The sequence below is a fragment of the Haliotis rufescens genome, unplaced genomic scaffold (assembly GCF_023055435.1).
Source record: "Haliotis rufescens isolate VD_foot unplaced genomic scaffold, xgHalRufe1.0.p SCAF_19, whole genome shotgun sequence".
NCBI lineage: Eukaryota > Metazoa > Mollusca > Gastropoda > Lepetellida > Haliotidae > Haliotis > Haliotis rufescens.
Genome location: NW_025963879.1, coordinates 23,023,038 through 23,041,766, shown reverse-complemented (window position 1 = coordinate 23,041,766; position 18,729 = coordinate 23,023,038). Strand labels below are relative to the sequence as shown.

At 39.8% G+C, this 18,729-nt stretch overlaps 1 protein-coding gene across 2 annotated transcripts in view; it reads right to left on the bottom strand.

Annotated features, from left to right (window-relative positions):
• Positions 1–960: 960 nt before the first annotated feature.
• LOC124135326 (retinoblastoma-like protein 1) overlaps positions 961–18,729 on the bottom strand; it is a 36,871-nt gene continuing 19,102 nt past the window's right edge. For both annotated transcript variants that reach the window (XM_046500599.2, XM_046500600.2), the window contains 14 exons: positions 16,589–16,732; positions 15,462–15,556; positions 14,573–14,693; positions 13,927–14,025; positions 13,091–13,205; positions 12,038–12,285; positions 11,459–11,575; positions 10,504–10,683; positions 8,959–9,030; positions 8,416–8,542; positions 7,950–8,098; positions 6,558–6,617; positions 6,110–6,274; positions 961–5,033 (listed from right to left, as the gene is read on the bottom strand). In XM_046500599.2, the coding sequence (XP_046356555.1) occupies positions 4,845–5,033; positions 6,110–6,274; positions 6,558–6,617; positions 7,950–8,098; positions 8,416–8,542; positions 8,959–9,030; positions 10,504–10,683; positions 11,459–11,575; positions 12,038–12,285; positions 13,091–13,205; positions 13,927–14,025; positions 14,573–14,693; positions 15,462–15,556; positions 16,589–16,732 (1,881 nt within the window). In that variant the 3' untranslated portion in view covers positions 961–4,844. The remainder of the gene's footprint in view (positions 5,034–6,109; positions 6,275–6,557; positions 6,618–7,949; positions 8,099–8,415; positions 8,543–8,958; positions 9,031–10,503; positions 10,684–11,458; positions 11,576–12,037; positions 12,286–13,090; positions 13,206–13,926; positions 14,026–14,572; positions 14,694–15,461; positions 15,557–16,588; positions 16,733–18,729) is intronic.

Sequence of the window (18,729 nt, the reverse complement as noted above, 5' to 3'; positions counted from 1 at the left end):
ATTGTAAGTGTCTGGCATGCCTAAGTAACGTAACACTGCACATCAAACAGCAAATAAAGGCCTTAGGCACCTGCCCACCCCCCATGATACAACAGGAGTTGGTGAATATAAGTGATACACACAGGTGAACATACTCTAATGTATGGTACTGAGTTTTCTGTGGCCACATCTGAACATAAGCACAATTTCCTTGTATGACATGAATAATACAAGCAAGACATACAGGTCTTACATGACAAAAATATCAACTCTGTATATCGGCTATGTTAAGGCAAGGATGAAGGGTACACCTGCTATGTGTATGCTATACACGAACCTATCGGAGACCAGAGCATCCAGGTGGGTTGTTGTTGCTGCAACAGGCAAGTGCTTTATCATTTTCTTTAGTGATTAAATTGCTTCAAGAAAGATAAACTTTTGATTTTTTGTCTAAAGTTTGCAACTGTTTGTGTTGAAATTATTTTGACACGAGTAACCAATATAACTAGTGAAAATTGATGAAGTAATGGTCAACTTGAAATTCTTTTTATTGAATAAATTGGGAGAGAGTAAGTGGGGTTTCAGTTGATGCAGTAAAAATTAAACTATTCATCATGAGTCATTATGGCATACTGGACCTATCTATAAAGATGATAACCCAAGTGTTGAGATAATCATTTCTAGCATTAGAAATTGGCACTAGTCCTGTAGTCCTTACCAAACTGCCCAATAGTAAAGGTATCCTAAGGACTAATAGAAATTGGCCCATTTTGAGGGTTTTGCTATATGTTATCATTATAAGGACTAGTGGAAAAAACTGTTAGTTTCTAACCCTGATTGACCAGGAAGCTTCCCCGACTGCCTCCACAAATCTGCTGCTCCCGATTCCCAGACCCTCTTAACTGAGGGTACAGCTGTTGCAGGCTAAACAAGACTATTGTAACACATGCTCTGGTCTCCCCTGGTATATAGGTGAGGTAGTTGACAAGAGAATTTCTGTGAGATCAGCAGACAATTGAAGAAACAACTTATATCTGATAAACATCCATATCTGAATGATACAGTCATAATACATACTTAGATCGAGTTATGCATGGCCCGTGTAATATCTAACTGGTCATGTTTGTAAGTAACCCTGACAACATTTAGTCCATAAATGTGAGACCTAATGATTGATAAATGAGTGCATTATGGAAGTACAGAATAAATTTGTTCATTCACGTTAAAGAAAGGAAAGACTGAACTTTGAGAAATGTGATTTTACTTGACTCGTCACTTCTAATTACCTAAAAACTTGGTACTTGTTTATCTCAATGATTCTAATTTACTTTACACATTTATAATGATCTTGTTATCCTCAAACTGATTTCTTTTGATCCCCCCAAATCCTGGGAGGGTAATAAAGAAACAACTCCAGTCAAACCAATTTCGTGAAGATTACCCATTCCATGACAGCCTAATAGCCATAGCTCAAGCTCTTCACAGCTCTCTATACTATCGCTGCCACCAGTCATAGCTCCCCACTGTGCTCACAACCATGTATGGAGTTTAAATCACAACTGCCTGACCGTCATGCTTGCAAACATGTGATGAATATTATTGATGCCGAATACTATTCGTCAAGCTAAAAAAGTTTGTTTGTCAGTTTTAATTTCTATTTCATTCCAACTCTCATTAAGTAGTCGAGTGAGAATGTAAGGGTCAAAGTTAAGTAATTTTCCGTTAATTCTGCAATCTCGAACCAGTCTGATTTAAATCACACAAGTCAAATCATCTGGGAAATAATAAGTCAGTCGTAAACCATCTCCTAATTCACTAGAATGGCATTCCCCAAAACTATAAATTTCACTGCATTTGTGGTTGGAGGGACAATTTACAAACTTCTTGTAATGGCTGTTACACACTGGTGGCACGAAGGTCTCAAGCACTGGGATAGAGTTTGAGCCACAGCTTCACAAAGGGAGATAACACATCTGGGCGAGTTACTTCCCCCTGTGCCAAAATCCAATTCCCCTCAATGAAACTAAAGGACCTTGTGTTTCTGTCTCAGTCATGAGTAATCTTTCTTTAAGTTCTACGTGTAACAAACAATTAGTAACCACTATTGATAATTGTACCAAATATTTCATAAGTTTTAATCTCCTGATAAAGGTTCTATCAAAATTCAGAGAAAGAATCATCCTTAGCTCACAAAGATTCTCTTCAATCTTTTTATTAAGACCCTACATCACTCAATGATCAACACGATTGAGCACCGTGTGCAACCACTTGGTAATTGGATACTAGGTGTATTATAAATTGACTTAATTATTATTAATATTATTGTTATTGTTATCATTTATAAGTCTATTTATCATCAGATCAATACTAATACACACCATTACAAGTACAGCTGAATCGTAAACAATACCCCATTTATCCTCAATGACATAAGTGAAAAAAAAGAAAAGAACTTCAATATCAAAATGTCAGTGATAATGACCCCTATCAATGCTATATAATTGAAGTGACAATGTGAGTGAAATGATCTTCATTAATTCCTGAAACATTTTAAGAAAGGATTATGATCTTGCAAACAACAAAACCTGGTCCAAGTGTGTGAGATCTCTGTCCACTCGGACCAAAGTCTCCTGTGACCATATCTATCAACTCGCTGTACAAGAAGGGCTTTTCATAGACTATTAGGATAGCACTTATCAAGGAAATTCAAATGGCAACAGATACATGCATATTTTCTTTAAAAGTATCGAAATAGCAGAGAATCCCGCTCTCCTGCTAAAAAGACTACAAACTTTAAAGGGTATCAAAATGCTACTTCGGCTAAAACAGTAAGGTATAAAATACTCCCCATTAAAAAAACAATGTCATTCACGCATTCACTCCAGTATCTCTAACAGAAGGTGAATGGAGTTGGTCTTAAAGCAGTCTTGAAACTCGGAGATCCAGGATTACAAAAGTTCACAGCTGGCTTCTAGACTTGTTACTGCATATGTATGTGCAGCATGTAGTTACAACACAATCAAATGTGACTGCCTTCCGTCACTTTAAGGTGTGAACAAAACTCCCATCTTAATCAGTGGTTGTATGCCAATGACAGCATGGAACACCAAATGTCAATGAGAATATGATGCAGATTCAGTGAGTGGCACTCTATTGGCACAAATGCACAATTTTCCCCCAGTAGATATTTCCAAAATACTTTTCTAACAAATCAGTTTAATAGCTAAAGTTGGTGATGTTTTATCTCAAGTTTTATGAATTTGTCAAGAGGCAAACGACAAACCTTGTAGACTCCATAACTATCGCTCTAGGCTTAAGACTGCTTTGTGAGACAAGAAGTTGATGCCCTATTAACTGTACATCAGGCATAAAGGGACAGTTTTCAGGATTAAACATAAAGGAAGTCAATTCATACCCTGGAAATATCCAACCTCAGATACCATACTACAAATATATATAATTTACATGCAAGAGAAATATCAGAATTATTTTTAGCAATAAGACATAATGGACAGTTTTCACTGGAAACAATTCTATTTTGTTTACAGCAAAATACAGTATTATATATGGCCTTGATTCTATGTTTCATCAACCAACTTGAAGACACTTATTTTCAAGGATATATCACTTGATCCAGTCTTGATTTGCATATAATAGTACTCCCACATACAAGGGAGGTCACTCCCATCATATCACACTGACAAGGGAGGTAACTCTCCCTTGTTGACAACTCTCTCAAGACTGAAAACTTTCTCATTTTCATGTAAAACCTGAAAATACCTGGTGATGAAACAGAGAATGAGAGCATTTGACTCTTATGGACAATAAGAGAGGAAATCACATTATTTTATCACATAATAGAGAGTAGTGTTAATAATTACGGCAAAGATTTAATCTTTAGAAGAACCTTCTGTAAAGGTCTGAAAAATAAATAATGATGATTATCAGTTTCATCTGACCATGATCCTCATCATGACCGGAGTCTTGCATTCACGCAAAACTGCCAAGATTAGCTGTCGGTCGTACTGTGAAAATTGTTCGTGTAAAGACAACAGTTGCCTTCATTAGGCTGCACATGCACTCACAACACGATAAGTCCGATACAGCAGTCACTCAACAATCGCCAAAACCAGAGGTAATGACCTTCGCACCAAAGATCAGCCATCAGTCTTCTGTAAGCACAGCCAAGCACTCATACCACATCTTGGGTGATCATGATCAGCATGATTTCAGTTTGAAATGCACAGAGCTTGATTGGTGACAGTCATATAAACGATATTAAAATATGGGGTGTTATAAACAGACTCCAACTTTCTAAAATGCATAAAAATAATCCTTTTGGATGACAAATGTAATAGCTGTCAAATTACAAAAATATTAATTATGTTGTGCATGGAGTTCGAGTGAAGTCTTTAGCGTTGAATGTTTGCAAATTTTCAAAGTTTGCAATTGACCAAGAGTTGTGATAAATTATTTGACCAATTCTCCCATATTAAATATCCTACACCATTCCAATGATGAGTATCAAGCACTGCATCTGAACTCAATGCATTCAAACAATCAGTCCCCTGCTGTAGAGAAGCACAGGTCCTACTGCCAGGACAGTCATTCCCTCATCAGACAAAGGAGAAAGACAACTTGGTCAGAACCAACAGATGCTATTTCATCTATGATCATATCTGAGATCCAATTCATCCCTGAATCGTTCCTGGTGCAGTCAACAGGATTTCTCAATCCTGACGAAGCTCCAAAGAAAGAGCATAACTGACCTGATATGTGGTCAGGTCTTAACAAAGGTAATAAATCTATATCAACAAATTGTCATAAGGAGCTTGAAAATATCGTGTGCTGGCTCAGACTTGGTCCTAGTTGACGATTCCATTTGCCTCCTGTCGCTCTGAATTTACATCCTGTAATCGGCGCATTAGCCGACTGGAACACATTTTCTTTGATGGGCTGTCATCAACGTCATCATCGTGATCCACCTCAAGGATCCTCTTCCCCGTCAACTTTCGCTCCCCCATGCGGACCATGTTATTGATTGCACGCAGGTCCTGAAATGAAACATCGTGAAATCAGTTGAGTGAGTGAGGGAGGGAGAGGATGGATGTCTTATATTCCAATCAGGGTCGGACAAACCATTGACTATTTATTTTTGTTTTGTTGTTGTTTAATGCTGCATTCAGCAATATTCCAGCTATATGACAGCAGTCTGTAAATAATCAAATCTGAACCAGACAATCCAGATATTGACATTATGAGCATCGATCCATGCAATTGGTAAACAATGACATGCATCAACCAAGTCAGCGAGCCTGACCACCCGATCCCGTTTGTCGCCTCTTACGACAAGCAAAGGGGTCTTTTACGGCAAGCATTGGTTGCTGAAGACCTATTCTACCCCAGATCTTCACGGGTCCCACTGATTAATACCATAAATGGAACATGAAGTTACGACAACATAAAAGTCTTGAAATGTTGAATATCAAAAGGCAACTTTGATTGTCATGATTCATTAGAAATAGATTATAATAACCCTAAATTGGTTAGCAACAAATAGCATCGCCAACACATTTCAAAATGAGTACTGTTTCTACACGTCTGCTCTGGAAAACAAGCAAGAGAAACAGCAACCTTATTGTGACATGATACCCTGGATGATCGGGGATGGCTGGGAACTATTCTTCCACAGAATACACAAACGTTCAATGCACACTTACAATCAGGCCAAAGCATATTGTACAAAATCCTGCTATTTACACTAGTGGAATTTCACAGGAAATGTCCTATCTCAAAGTGTTTTATTCTGTCATGAAACTTGTCAGCAGGACAGTATCCAGAATTTGATGACCAGATTTTTGCATACTTTCTGCGATTTTCATACAAGTATATTGGCACATGTACCAAACATGTCTTCACACGCTCTCAAGTTTCAAAGGTTAATTTTAGAGTAATCTTTTTGTGAGAGTTCAACTAACACAGCAGACGCTTAGTATGGTAACTCAAAGTGCGAACTGTCAACTGTGATATGTCTAACAAGGGGAATCACGATGTTAGAAGGTTCATATATGGTAACGGCCAACCAGTAAGCTAGATTCGCCAACAAGTGATGCTGTATCCTACTACCAACCTTTGCTGGGCTCCTGTTTATGCAGAATGAGATGCCTTTAGGCTGAGTTTGGTGGGACATGCTGCCTGCATGAGGGGAGATATACACGGAGTATTTGCTGGACACGCGGCGTGGAGATGCTTGCTGGCTTCGTACCAATGGCAGCGGGGACAAGGGAGGTACATCCTGCAGCATCAAATAAAACTGATCACAATGAAATTGACACTAAATCAGTTATTATACTTTTCAATTTAGAGACAGAACATCTTAATGGCATGCCATATTAACTGTAGAAATATGAAAGAATTGGGTGTCCTTTAACTTCTTTTGAATGGTAATATCAAAGATTTCCACAGAAAGATACAACTTATTTTATTGAACTGATAATTTTTAATTTTAAAAACTTGTTAAAACAGGGAAAATGTTGAAATCATATTAAACTAACACTCAATTGCAAATGGTGACTTACAGACGTTGCGTTTGCTGATGAAAATTTCAGTGCAAAACTCTTTATTCTCTTCACAAACACCTGAAAATGAGTATGAAGCACAATACAATATATAATCAAATCAGACAGTGAGCTCATTGTAACCACCACTCATCACAACAAGGTAACAGCTAATCCTTCTTCACACAATGCATTAGGGATGTCAAGATACGACTATCCCCTAGTACGATACATATCGCGTTACTTTGTTCACGATCACGCCAATTATTTGTGAATTTTTATATTTTATAGGGCATTAAGAAGATGTCAAACTTCCTGGTCTCAAATTTAAAAAAGATAAGTCTCATTTCAATCAATACTTATAAACTTCGGATAAATCTTGAGTGTCGAGGCCTGTGAGAAAAAGACCAGAAAAGATTTAAGTCTTAAATTATTAAATTAATGATGATAAAATCGTTTATCAAAATGTAGGTAGGGCAACAAAGTCATTTGTGAAACACTACTGGGTTATTGGTTTGGTTGGTTTGTTGTTTAACGCCGCACTCAGCAATATTCCAGCTTTATGATGGCGGTCTGTAAATTATCAAGTCTGGATCAGACAATCCAGTGATTAATTTCACGAGCATCGATCCACGCAATTGGGATCGATGACATGCATCAACCAAGTCAGCGAGCCTGACCACCCGATCCCGTTAGTCACCTCTTACGGCAAGCATGGGTTGTTGAAGACCTATTCTATACCGGAATCTTCACAATATCAATGGATACAGTTAAGTGTGTCTTGCATATCTCATTGTCTGAGACCAGCAATGAATCAGGAATCAGGGCATCCCTACTACGCACATCCACTGTCGGATTGTTCAGATTTACTGTGATATTTGTGAATGCTAACTATCCTAAACTTCCTTCACATTTGGTTAATTTATCAGTATTTCCAAAGATGAACAAGATCTTACTCACAATACAAAAATATATCATGTAGTTTTCTACAATAGCTAACATCATACTACAACTACCGTATTCAATGTAATAAGCGCCCCCCTCTAATAAGCGCCCACGGCGATATTTGCACCCCTTCCGATTGATCAATATACACAAGACTTATTTATCCGTGTATAATACACACTCGTGTCTTATATGCACCCTTAATTATGGGCAATTGAATTCTGGAAAAATATGTCTGTCGTATGTAAACATTTCAGGCTGTAAGCATAAACCACGAAATTTACAATCTTTCAACTGTTTTTCCCCACCAAAATAATATTCTAATAAGAGCTCCCTATTTCTAATTTTGAGAGTGCCCTGGGCGCTTATTACGTCAAATACAGTATTAAGCAACAAAAAAGATAATGTATGTTTATTCGTAAATAATTACTTCACATGTATTTAAGTTATTCCAACATGAGCACTTACAGCATTGTAGAACTGTATCAGGTCCCCTCTCTCAAAGTCAAAGGTTGCCTCACCCCCGAGTAGCTTGGTGGGGGTGGGGGGCTGACTGTTGGGGTGGGGGACAGGAAGAGTACTGTCAGAGCGAATGAATCCAAGCATTTCAGTTTTCTCTGCAAAACATAAAACCAAGATACAGTATAGGGTTTTAGATTTGTTGATTTTTTCTAGGGCATTGACTGATTGTCGTTCAAAATGTCAAGTTTTTTCCCTTCAAATCTGATATTGATATAGAAGAATGTCCTATCAATAGCTCATTTTGGACTAGTGGTTATGTAAAATAGCTACATTTTGGGAGAAATCAAGTAGTAAGTATAGAATTTCACTGGTCAGACTAACAGACTAATGGCCATGTCTATTCCTGATGGGGTGTTCACTTGGAGATTTGGTGCGAACTTCAGAATCATTTCTTCTGCTTCAATGGCCTTACTTTTGTCTCGGTCCTTTTCGTCCTCCTTGTTGACCGGGGAGGACGAGCCGCTTGCACCACTCTTGCTGCTCTCGCTGCTCCCAGACGCATTGCGATGACGCCCGATCAGCAGCACACTGCGATACACCTGCACATGGAGTCCATTTGATTATTTGTTTGTTGTTTAATGCCACACTCAGCAATATTGAAATAATATCAAGGCAGCCTGTAAATAATCAAGTCTGGAATGTTATGTCTAAGGATGATGGATAACAAACCCCAGATGTCATCAAAGTTATCTACAAATCTCATACAAAAATTCATCTCGGCCTGCTCAGAGGCAATAATACGTCGGCAGCAAATGTCACTGATTACAGGACCAATAAAGAGGAAGGGGTCTTAATGCTGCATCGAATGCCATCTTGAAATACCACAGAATTAATGAAAATGAGAACTCTGGGGTTGTACATAAAAAGACATGTTGTTAAGTGCTATAAAAGGAGAGGCACATTCAGAATTAAGATTTAAAGACACGGAAATATTGTCAACCATCCTCCTACTCACATGACTTTGAGCCTGTGGTTGAACTCGGTAGCACTTCATGATTTGCTGGAATGTTAGCGGTTTTTGGCACACCTGTAGGAAAATATGGAATATAAGAAAACACATTTCTTTAACATCTGTATATTTTCTATTTATGAGTCTGGATTAAAATGGCTCTGCATTGCTATTTGTTACATCATGGCATGTAGAAGGAAAGCCGGACATGACGCAGGTGTTACCACTTGGTGAATCCCATGGGCACAGGTATGGTGCCATCAAACCTAGAAACATATTCAGGGTAAATATGGGATTCAAACCTACAGAAGCAGGTTTCTGGCACATGTCTACCTGTGTATTCCTGTATTCAGGACAACTGTGTGAAGACACAGATCACATCGGTGAAAATATGTAGAGCCAGGGATTTATCTAGACCTGCTCAGAGGCCGATATTTGACCCAAAGTCTGCAGCAAATGTAAAAAAAAATATTCCCAATTGGAACCTAACATTTCCCTTTTCATGTTATATTGTATTAATATATAATAACTACATTTGGGGCTTTGTAGCAGTAACCTGTGTTTACTTTCAGCAAGACCAATAGGAACAGGTTTTAATCCTATGTTTATAATATATCATCAAATACAATCTCAAAATATCTCAAAATTTGAGGTGGCATTTGCAGTAAGAACTACCGCACTCAAAGTTAAGAATCCTGGATGAATCCCTGAGACTATGAACATGTCTGTTTCCTGCTTAACATCACACTTGGCAACATTCCAGCAAAATAACGAGTCAGGACCGAACTAACCAGTGATTGATATTAATGAGCAATGATCCATGTGATCAAGTCACACAGCCTGACCACCTTGGACACCTTGTACAACAAACACAGGTTGCTGGGACATATTCTTACCTAGAACCCCCACCGATCCAATCTCATGAGGAGTTCATGTTGTTGTTTAACGCCGCACTCAGCAATATTCCAGCTATGTGACGGCGGTCTGTAAATAATCATGTCTGGACCAGACAATCCAGTGAATGACATCATGAGCATCGATCCACACAACTGGGATACGAGCACATGCATCAACCAAGTCTGCGAGGCTGACCACCCGATCCCTTTATTCGCGTATGACGGCAACTTGTTAATAATCATGTCTGGACCAGACAATCCAGTGATTGATATTGTGAGGAATGATCCTCCCAGTCAGGGTGCAAGGACACACTCAACAAGCTTGACCACCCAATCCATTTGGTCGCCTCTTACAACATCAAAGATTCCTAGTGACTAATTTTAAGCTGGAATCCTTACAGGGTGTGCAGTTCAAGAGTGAGTGAATGTTAATTTACGACCCAGGCAGGAATATTAAAACCCTCTAACAAACAATCCAACCCAGCTGACCATTTGATAAAGCACATTATCAACCTGGTCACACATCATAACCACCGGATCCTTGACCGTTGGCACTGGATAGTGGGATTCCAGAACCTATTCACCCCAGAATCCCCACAAAGTCACAAGAATGAATAAAGAAACTGAAACTGTCACACAGGTTGAGGAGACTTACTTTCGCCATAACGTAGATAGCACACATAAGCAGTTGGTCAATATGACGATCCTTCATAAGGTCCAGGTTATGTACAAAGACATGTTCAAAACACGTCCACATCTTGCGTCGCAGGTCGTCGTCTGTGACTTCTAACCTGTCACACAGGTCACGTAATCGCACGCTCACTAAATGATACACCTGTGGACAGAAGATGCACCCTCAATCTTTGATAAAAACCTTGCTGCATCTGGATTTGATCAGTGTGGGTCATGTAACCCTTCAAATTCTAAAATGTGGGCAAGATGTTAGTCGTTAAAAAGTGCTGCTAATTAACCAGTTTGAACAGAAGACCTCATGGTTAAGATAGAAGACCTCAAGTAAATGTCACTGTCAGTTTGAACAGCAGACTACCTCATAGTTACGATTGTAGACCACAAGGAAATGTCACTAGTCCTTCCTGAATTTACTAGTATATGACAAGCAGACTTCATGTTAATTTTGAAACCTTGATTGTAATTAGTCCCTCGCGTGTGTTAGTTAGTTTGTTGTTTAACACCGCAATCAGCAATATTTCAGCTGCATGATGGCGGTCTGTAAACAATTGATTATGAGTCAGACAATCGACTGATCGATATTGTGATCAACGATCCATGTCTGGGTACAATGACACGCAATCAAGCTAGTCACTGATCCTGAATACCAGATCCATTTGTCACTTCTTACGACCAGCTTAGGGACCTATTGCTAGGGACCTGTTCTGACCCGGAATCTCAATTTTGCATGCCCCGCTGCTTATAATATTCGGGACAATGCCAGCTTAAAAGTGCTAGCACATTGAGATACCATGTCGCAGTTTTAACATAAATACCACACTCAGACATTGTTCATCCCCTTAATGCCAAGCACCAGGCAGGTAACAACAAGTGCCATCATTTATCGTCATTTGGTATAACGGAACTGGGGTAAAGCTCACCTTTCTAAAGAACAGCGGCAGAGAGCCAGTTTTCTTGGGTTTGTTGGACTTGCTGGGGGAGGGTGGGATCTGTTTGCTGGGACTGGTGGACACCAGGGTCTGTACCGGGATGAGCACCTGCAACACAGAACAGGGTAACTGTAGCAGCTGGAGAAAATTAGTTCATTTATCGATATTAAAAACAGCTTTTGAGTTATAAACTGAAAGTCTCTTGAATGAATGGCATTGATTTATGAAACAGTTTATAGACACGCCACAATAACTTGAAATGTACTATGATCTTAAAAACATCAGCATGTCAAATCTGTATCATATATGTATGACATGAAGAACAGTGATGAGCAAGAGCATTAACACTTAGTCAGCAATGTTCCAGTTTTATCACTGGAACAGGGAAACCGGTGACTGAAAACATAAACCAACAATTCCTGTCATCCAGGTAAGATGACAAGCATTCGGAGAGCTAGAATCTCATCTCAAACAAAGTCTGTCAAATTCAAGGTCTGACCAAACCTTTGAGACTATTGTACAATGTAGTGCTACATATTGCATCCTATTGTTACCGTGGTGACCACTAACCTGTCTCCCATCGCTGGTGACGGCTATGAGGGTCTGCCCCGTGGAGAGGGTGTTGGAGTCGGTCTGCGTCACCACGGTGTCCGTAACGCCACTGTTGAGCTGCTTCACCAACTCCGTGTGTGTTGCTGCGTGTGTGGAGAGCTGCTGGGCAGCTGGCCCGAACAGCTGGCGCTTGACGCTGCCAGGCTGGGGGGACGAGAAGCGGTCTACAGCTGATGGCCCTGGGGGGGACTGGAGGGGTTCCACAACTGAACAAACACAAGCATGTTTTGGCAAATGTAGACAAACAATGTTTCCAAAGCATCATACGAGAACACCAATTTCTTGTCTTGTTTGTTGTATAGACTTTCTAGGTCAAATGCCAAGAAGCAAGAGGGGGTATTAAAACGCATTTGTGACGTCATTCTATAGTTTAAATGCTCCATTATTTTTCAGGAATGGACAGTTGTTTGTCAATTATACATTATCTTGAACCAAAATTTCAATTAATTTAAACTAGTTATAGGCGGAACTATTTTTTTTTACATATATACAAGAGAATGATTTTAACTTTTGATTCGGTGGGCTCGGTGGGGTTTGAACCCGCATCGCTTGATTTGAGAACGTCCAAGTGTCAACCTCAGCTATGGCGACACATGACAGTGCAGTGTGAAATGAACTATTAAACATTTTCAAATATTTGCATACTCCTTAAATTTGCACAATCTTGTGTTAAAGCAGGATACCTATGACAATTTTCATATGTAAAGCAATTAGGCAAACATGATGAGAAAAATATTCAGGTAAAGATACATATCTTTGGTCATGGCTCTAACTTTGCAAGCATCAACCGAGTCAGCGAGCCTGACCACCCGATCCTGTTAGTCGCCTCTTACAACAAGCAGAGTCGTCTTTTGCGGCAAGTATTGGATGCTGAAGACCTATTCTACCCCGGATCTTCACGGGTCTTAGGCTAGGCTTGTCTGTAAGTCTAGAATCTGAATTTGCCTGGCCTCATTATGCAACCTCTTCCAGAGTTTCATGTTACACTGGCAAGCCATCCAAGTCACCTACCTTTGATTGTTCTCTGTGTGTTTCTACCTTCTCCCACAAGAGACTTCACTCTGGGATGTGTGAGCGGGGAGGACGTTATGTTGGAGTTGTTGTCAATCTGATTGGCAGGAGTTACCTGTAAATACATCACGGCACAATCAACTCAATACCACACAAACAGAAAACAGACTTACTGAAGAATTATTCAACAGAACAATCCATCATTCCTGCACTGTTACGACATACAATTGGGTTATTTAAGTATTCAAGGAACCATACAGAACATGTTTCAATTGATAATAGCTGAACAAAAGAAATCTGCCCTGCTACCAGAAAAATAAAGTCACAAGTCTCTGTAGCTCACCAGAATTAGGAAAAAGTATTGGTGGCCATGCTATAGCTGGGATCCTTTATACAAATGCGTTGGTTCTACAGACCTCGTTACAGAGATGTCAACAATACAGTAGCACTAGACAAATAGGGATATGTGAAGGTCAAAGGTCATAGCTTGATCAAACTCAAAATATGCCAAAAGCCATATGTTTTTACCGCATACACAGTACTCGGTGACAACAGGACAATTCTTGGTGTGGTGTGGTGTGGTGTGGTGTGGTGTGGTGTGGTGTGGTGTGGTGTGGTGTGGTGTGGTGTGGTGTGGTGTGGTGTGGTGTGGTGTGGTGTGGTGTGGTGTGGTGTCATGTGTTGTGTTGTGTTGTGTTGTGTTGTGTTGTGTTGTGGTGGCGTGGCGTGGCGTGGCGTGGCGTGGCGTGGCGTGTAGTGTAGTGTAGTGTAGTGTCGTGGCGTGGCGTGGCGTGGCGTGTGCTTGTCATGTGACTGGTACCCACTGAAAGCCTCACCTCCTCACACATCGGGATGTCCTCACTGTGCTCCTGGATGGCGTCCCACAGAGGGGAGTCTCGCTTCCATGCCAGCGACTCCAGTATTGTCTCCTCGATCTGAAGTAGTACGACGGTCAGTGAGTGCCCTCAGTATTTTAACACAACAATCAGATACATAGTACATACAAACTTCTCATTGTCATCAACTCTTGCTTATTCTGCTATGACTGCAATTCTGACAAGGCTGGGACTGTTATATTTACTTGGATAGCGAAAAATTCAAAAACCAGTCCATGCTTAAACCCCCACTTCTTTCTGTGTACCAGAGTGAGTGAGTGAGAGTGAGTATGGTTTTACCCGCTTTTAGCAATATTTCAGCAATATCACAGCAGGGGACACCTATATTAGCTTCGCACATTGTACCCAAGTCGTGAATTGAACCTGGGTCTTCAGCATGAGAGATGAGAGAACGACCTAACCACTAAGCTACCCAACCGCCCCCTGTGTACCAGAGAGGGTTTTTCTTTTTTAATTAGGTGCCGGCAGCCAAAATTTTAACTACTTTATTTGACACAACTAACTGACTTTTCTTAAACTTAAACCTTAAATTAAATTAAAAGGCATAAAAAATAGTATTGCTTTAATAATTAAGAGCTGTACATACATGATTGAGATGCTTGACGACATCCCGTGAAAGTCCTTCCTCAGCCCGGATGCAAATCTCGATGACTTTATAGAGGTGATAGGAGCTCATCTCAAACACATCAACAATCCAAGGAAACGTTCTATTAACAAAATGAAAAAGAAATTATCAACAAATAAACATTCATTATTTATATTCTTCTCGTCAGCCTAATGTTTGCTCAACGCTGGATTTTCAACTAGTAATTAGCACAGTTGTTATGCAGATAGAATAGACAATAGCATTAGTTGAACTGACTCAGAGAGTTTACGAAAGACTGCTCTTGTACAATTTCAGGAAGTCCTTCCCCATTGCCCTCGAACATAGTTTTTGACAGAAAATTTTAGCACAGAAAAATCTGGTAAACTGGATCAATTTGGGACATACATTGTCTTGATTATTATGAATTATTGGCTATGAATTGAAATAAATGTATTGATGAATACATGGTCTGTGCATTGGTAAAAAAAAATGTATTGCCATATATTGTGATATAGGTATCTGTATTGTAATATATTGGGTGCTGAAGTGTTTGACACTCATTGTACATGCAGACTATTTTTAAATATTAAATATCTTTTTGGTTTTGGTGTGTTTGTTGTTTAATGCCGCACTCAGCAATATTCCAGCTATATGACAGCGACCTGTAAATAATCAAGTCTGGACCAGACAATCCAGTGATTCATATCATGAGCATCAATCCACACAATTGGGATACGAGGACATGCATCAACCAAGTCAGCAAGTCTGACCACCCGATCCCGTTAGTCGCCTTTTACGACAAGCATAGTCACCTTTTATGGCAAGCATGGGTTGCTGAAGACCTATTCTACCCCGGAATCTTCACGGGTCAGGAATATTGTAAACTGACCGTTGTGAGTTGTAGGAAAAGATGACAATCTCCAGACAGCAGGCCAGCAGCGACCGGTGGAACATGGGGTGCTCCAGTAAACCTTGCACAGATGTCTGCAACAGTCGAGGTCGCTTTCTAAACTTCACGTACATGTATCAGTCTGCAGTTTACACACTGCTCTGCAATAGACTTCCACAAAAGTGATTAAAACAATAGCACCTTTCTTACAATGTTAGGTTTTGCAAACAAAAACGGCTTCCCAGACTGGGAGCCGCAAGCAGACGTAGACGGTATACTACTATTCACATAGTTTGAAATGATTTTCAGGGAATGCTACAAAACATGCCAAGAAACAGGTGGGTAAAAAGTATTTGACTACCCTCTAAAAATTGTGGATACCCAATCAAAATCAAACCCCTGGGTAAAATACCCAAATAACCAAAAGCTTAGCTATCACTGTCTATAGCTCTGCTTCTTGCAGTACCAAGATAAGTTTAGACAACCATAATTTCCTCAACTAACTGTACGTGAAATATCTGTATCAGTACATAACGTTGTGTCATCGTCATGTGGGAGGGGATTCCTGAAGTGATGCACCTCTCAAGGCAACTACACTTTGAGCATAGTATCCGGACATGACCAAGGAACGCCACTTGCAGCACTGTATGACTGGACCACCCATGCCACAAATACATCAAGGACTCAGGAAGTGATAGAATGATTGAAGTTGCAAACTGTCAGACATATTATTCATAGCACAGAGACCTGTAAATAATCAGTGGTCACACTAATAACACAATCAACCAGTTCAGACTTCAGACACCAAACCTCACGTCTCACTCTTTCGACAAGTAAATTTGAATGGGGTGGTTGGGAACTGAGCGAGTGAATGCTGTGTACCACCACAGTCAGCAATAATCCAGGCATATCACAGCAGACTCTAAATAAGTGAGTTTGGATCAGGCAAACCTGAGATCATGTGCAACAATCAAAGCCATGGGGGCATTCCTTCATGCAATAAGTCAAGTCACAGAGCCTGACCACCCCGTCCCCTTCAGTAAGGCCTTATGACAGAACAGGGACCTGGGGAACTACCTTAACTGAAATTTCAATTGGGTGATGGACTACAAGGATAATAAACTCACAGCTGGGTTTGTTTTCTGGTCTTTGCCGATCCGTTTCTTTTCCCCCTGCACAATGTTCTCCAACATCTTGAAGTAGAGGCTCTCCCCCAACTGAAGGCGACGTCGGGCGAAGTCAATGTGGGCGCCAGGATGACCCTCGGAAGGCTGCAACAGAAGGTAAAGTCAAGCTCCGTTCAAAATATGTCACGATATGTCTACCACATATCGATACATATCATGATACTCAAGTCACGATATGACTCAGATGGTGGTAACATATTTTCTCGGTGCTTGCCTGAAATTCCCCATGTTCCATCTGCTTTGGTTAACACAAGGTCCTCCTGTCGACCAGCTTGTGTCCAACTCGCATGATTTGTTAATATAGGCCGATTCTACTTCAATCAGATAATGAATTTTGCCTAATGACATGCAGGTGATAGAGATGTTTAGTCAATAGCTCATTGAGTAAGAAGGCATCTCGTTAATGTAAGAAGCTTGAAAGTAGTTCCGGCTTGGGACCTGATTTGCATATTTATTTTATCCTGACACAAAGTTTATCAGATTGGTTTACTCCATTGCCAACACAAGCCTATACACTAAACTACGTTTATAACCAACACGCTTATAATGAACTGATGGATAAAACTAATTTATTTTTTGCTCCTGGCCATTTGTAGTATATATGCTGGACATATGCTTATAACGAACTATGGCTATAACCAACTAAAATTAGTGATCCCTTTGGGTTCGTTATAACAGTAGTTTACTGTATATAATAAAAGCTGCATTTTTGTAAACAGATAAATAAAACATGAATCAATACATGGGTAGATCTTTCTTGCATCATAAGGTCAGGTGTAAATTCACAATGAGTGAGCGAGTTGGGTTCAACACCGCTTTGAACTGTTTCCTAGTTATATACCATCGTGTCAGCTTCTAGGGGGGCACGACTGTCCATGTTACCAGCTGGTCCTTGAACCACTGGACTATAGAGCCAAGTTTTTTATTAAGCTTGTTACAGTTGAGCGCGTGAGAAATGGTTTCAAGCACTGCACTCATGTGGGAGTGAGTGAGTATGGTTTTACGCCTCTTTTAGCAATATTCCAGCAATATCATGGCGGGGACACCTGAACTGGGCTTAACAAAATGTACCCACTTTGGGAATCGAACCCGGGTCTTCAGTGTGACAAGCGAACACTTTAACCACTAGACTACCCCACAACCTGTTACAGATGAGAAGTCCCAGATATACTGAGAGACATGCTACTTTTCACATGTTGTTGACAGCTTTGTCATTGTACAGGTTTAGACAAGTGAATCGGATCCCTGGGAATAAGAAAGTTTTCACAAAATCCACAAAACAATTAATCCAAAATTTATTTAATTATCATATTTTTATTTTTTTTAAATTCAAATTGCTATGCTCCCCAAATAAAGACTTGCTACCTGTAATCATCTTACTCAATGGCATGTTAGTGATATACTTAAGGTTTCTTTTATTTAAACCAGTGTTCAAAATTAATGGGGATTCTGGACCCTTGAATCTTAACACTCCCTAAATATTAAAATCTTAACATTACAGTTATGGCACCTTGACTCTCATGCATAATTTGAAACAGTGTTAAAGAGTGTTGGATTAGCTTACTCAGCAAGCATAAACAGAAATAAATCATGCATAACAGACAAAGCCTGGAGAGGAAAAAGTCCATTACACCGGCAACCAGACAATGAAACAGCTGTATTGTAGGGGCAAAGTAGGTCAGCTTGTCTTGTTTATCGATAGCCAGGAGTGTCAACGAAGTATCAGTTACATCTAGCTTAACAGCCATGTGAGCATTCAAGCATGAACTATCCTTACAAGCATAAAGGCCATCCTTGGTGGATACAGAATTCATTTACACGAAATTACCGTAACGTCATATCATTTTAGAAGCTTTAAGACTGACCAGTAAAACAAATCTGAAATTAGAACAAAAATAAAATGACTTGTTTTGCCTGACTCTTCTACAATTAGTTTAAATTTTTAAAAAACCACACAAGCTTTTATCACTGCTGATAATAAGAAATGGTGAATTAAGTATAAAAACCTTTATTATACCCCCTCTCCTCTCCCCCCCCCCCCCCCCCCCAACCTAAATAATTACCTTTTAGTATCGTGTCAT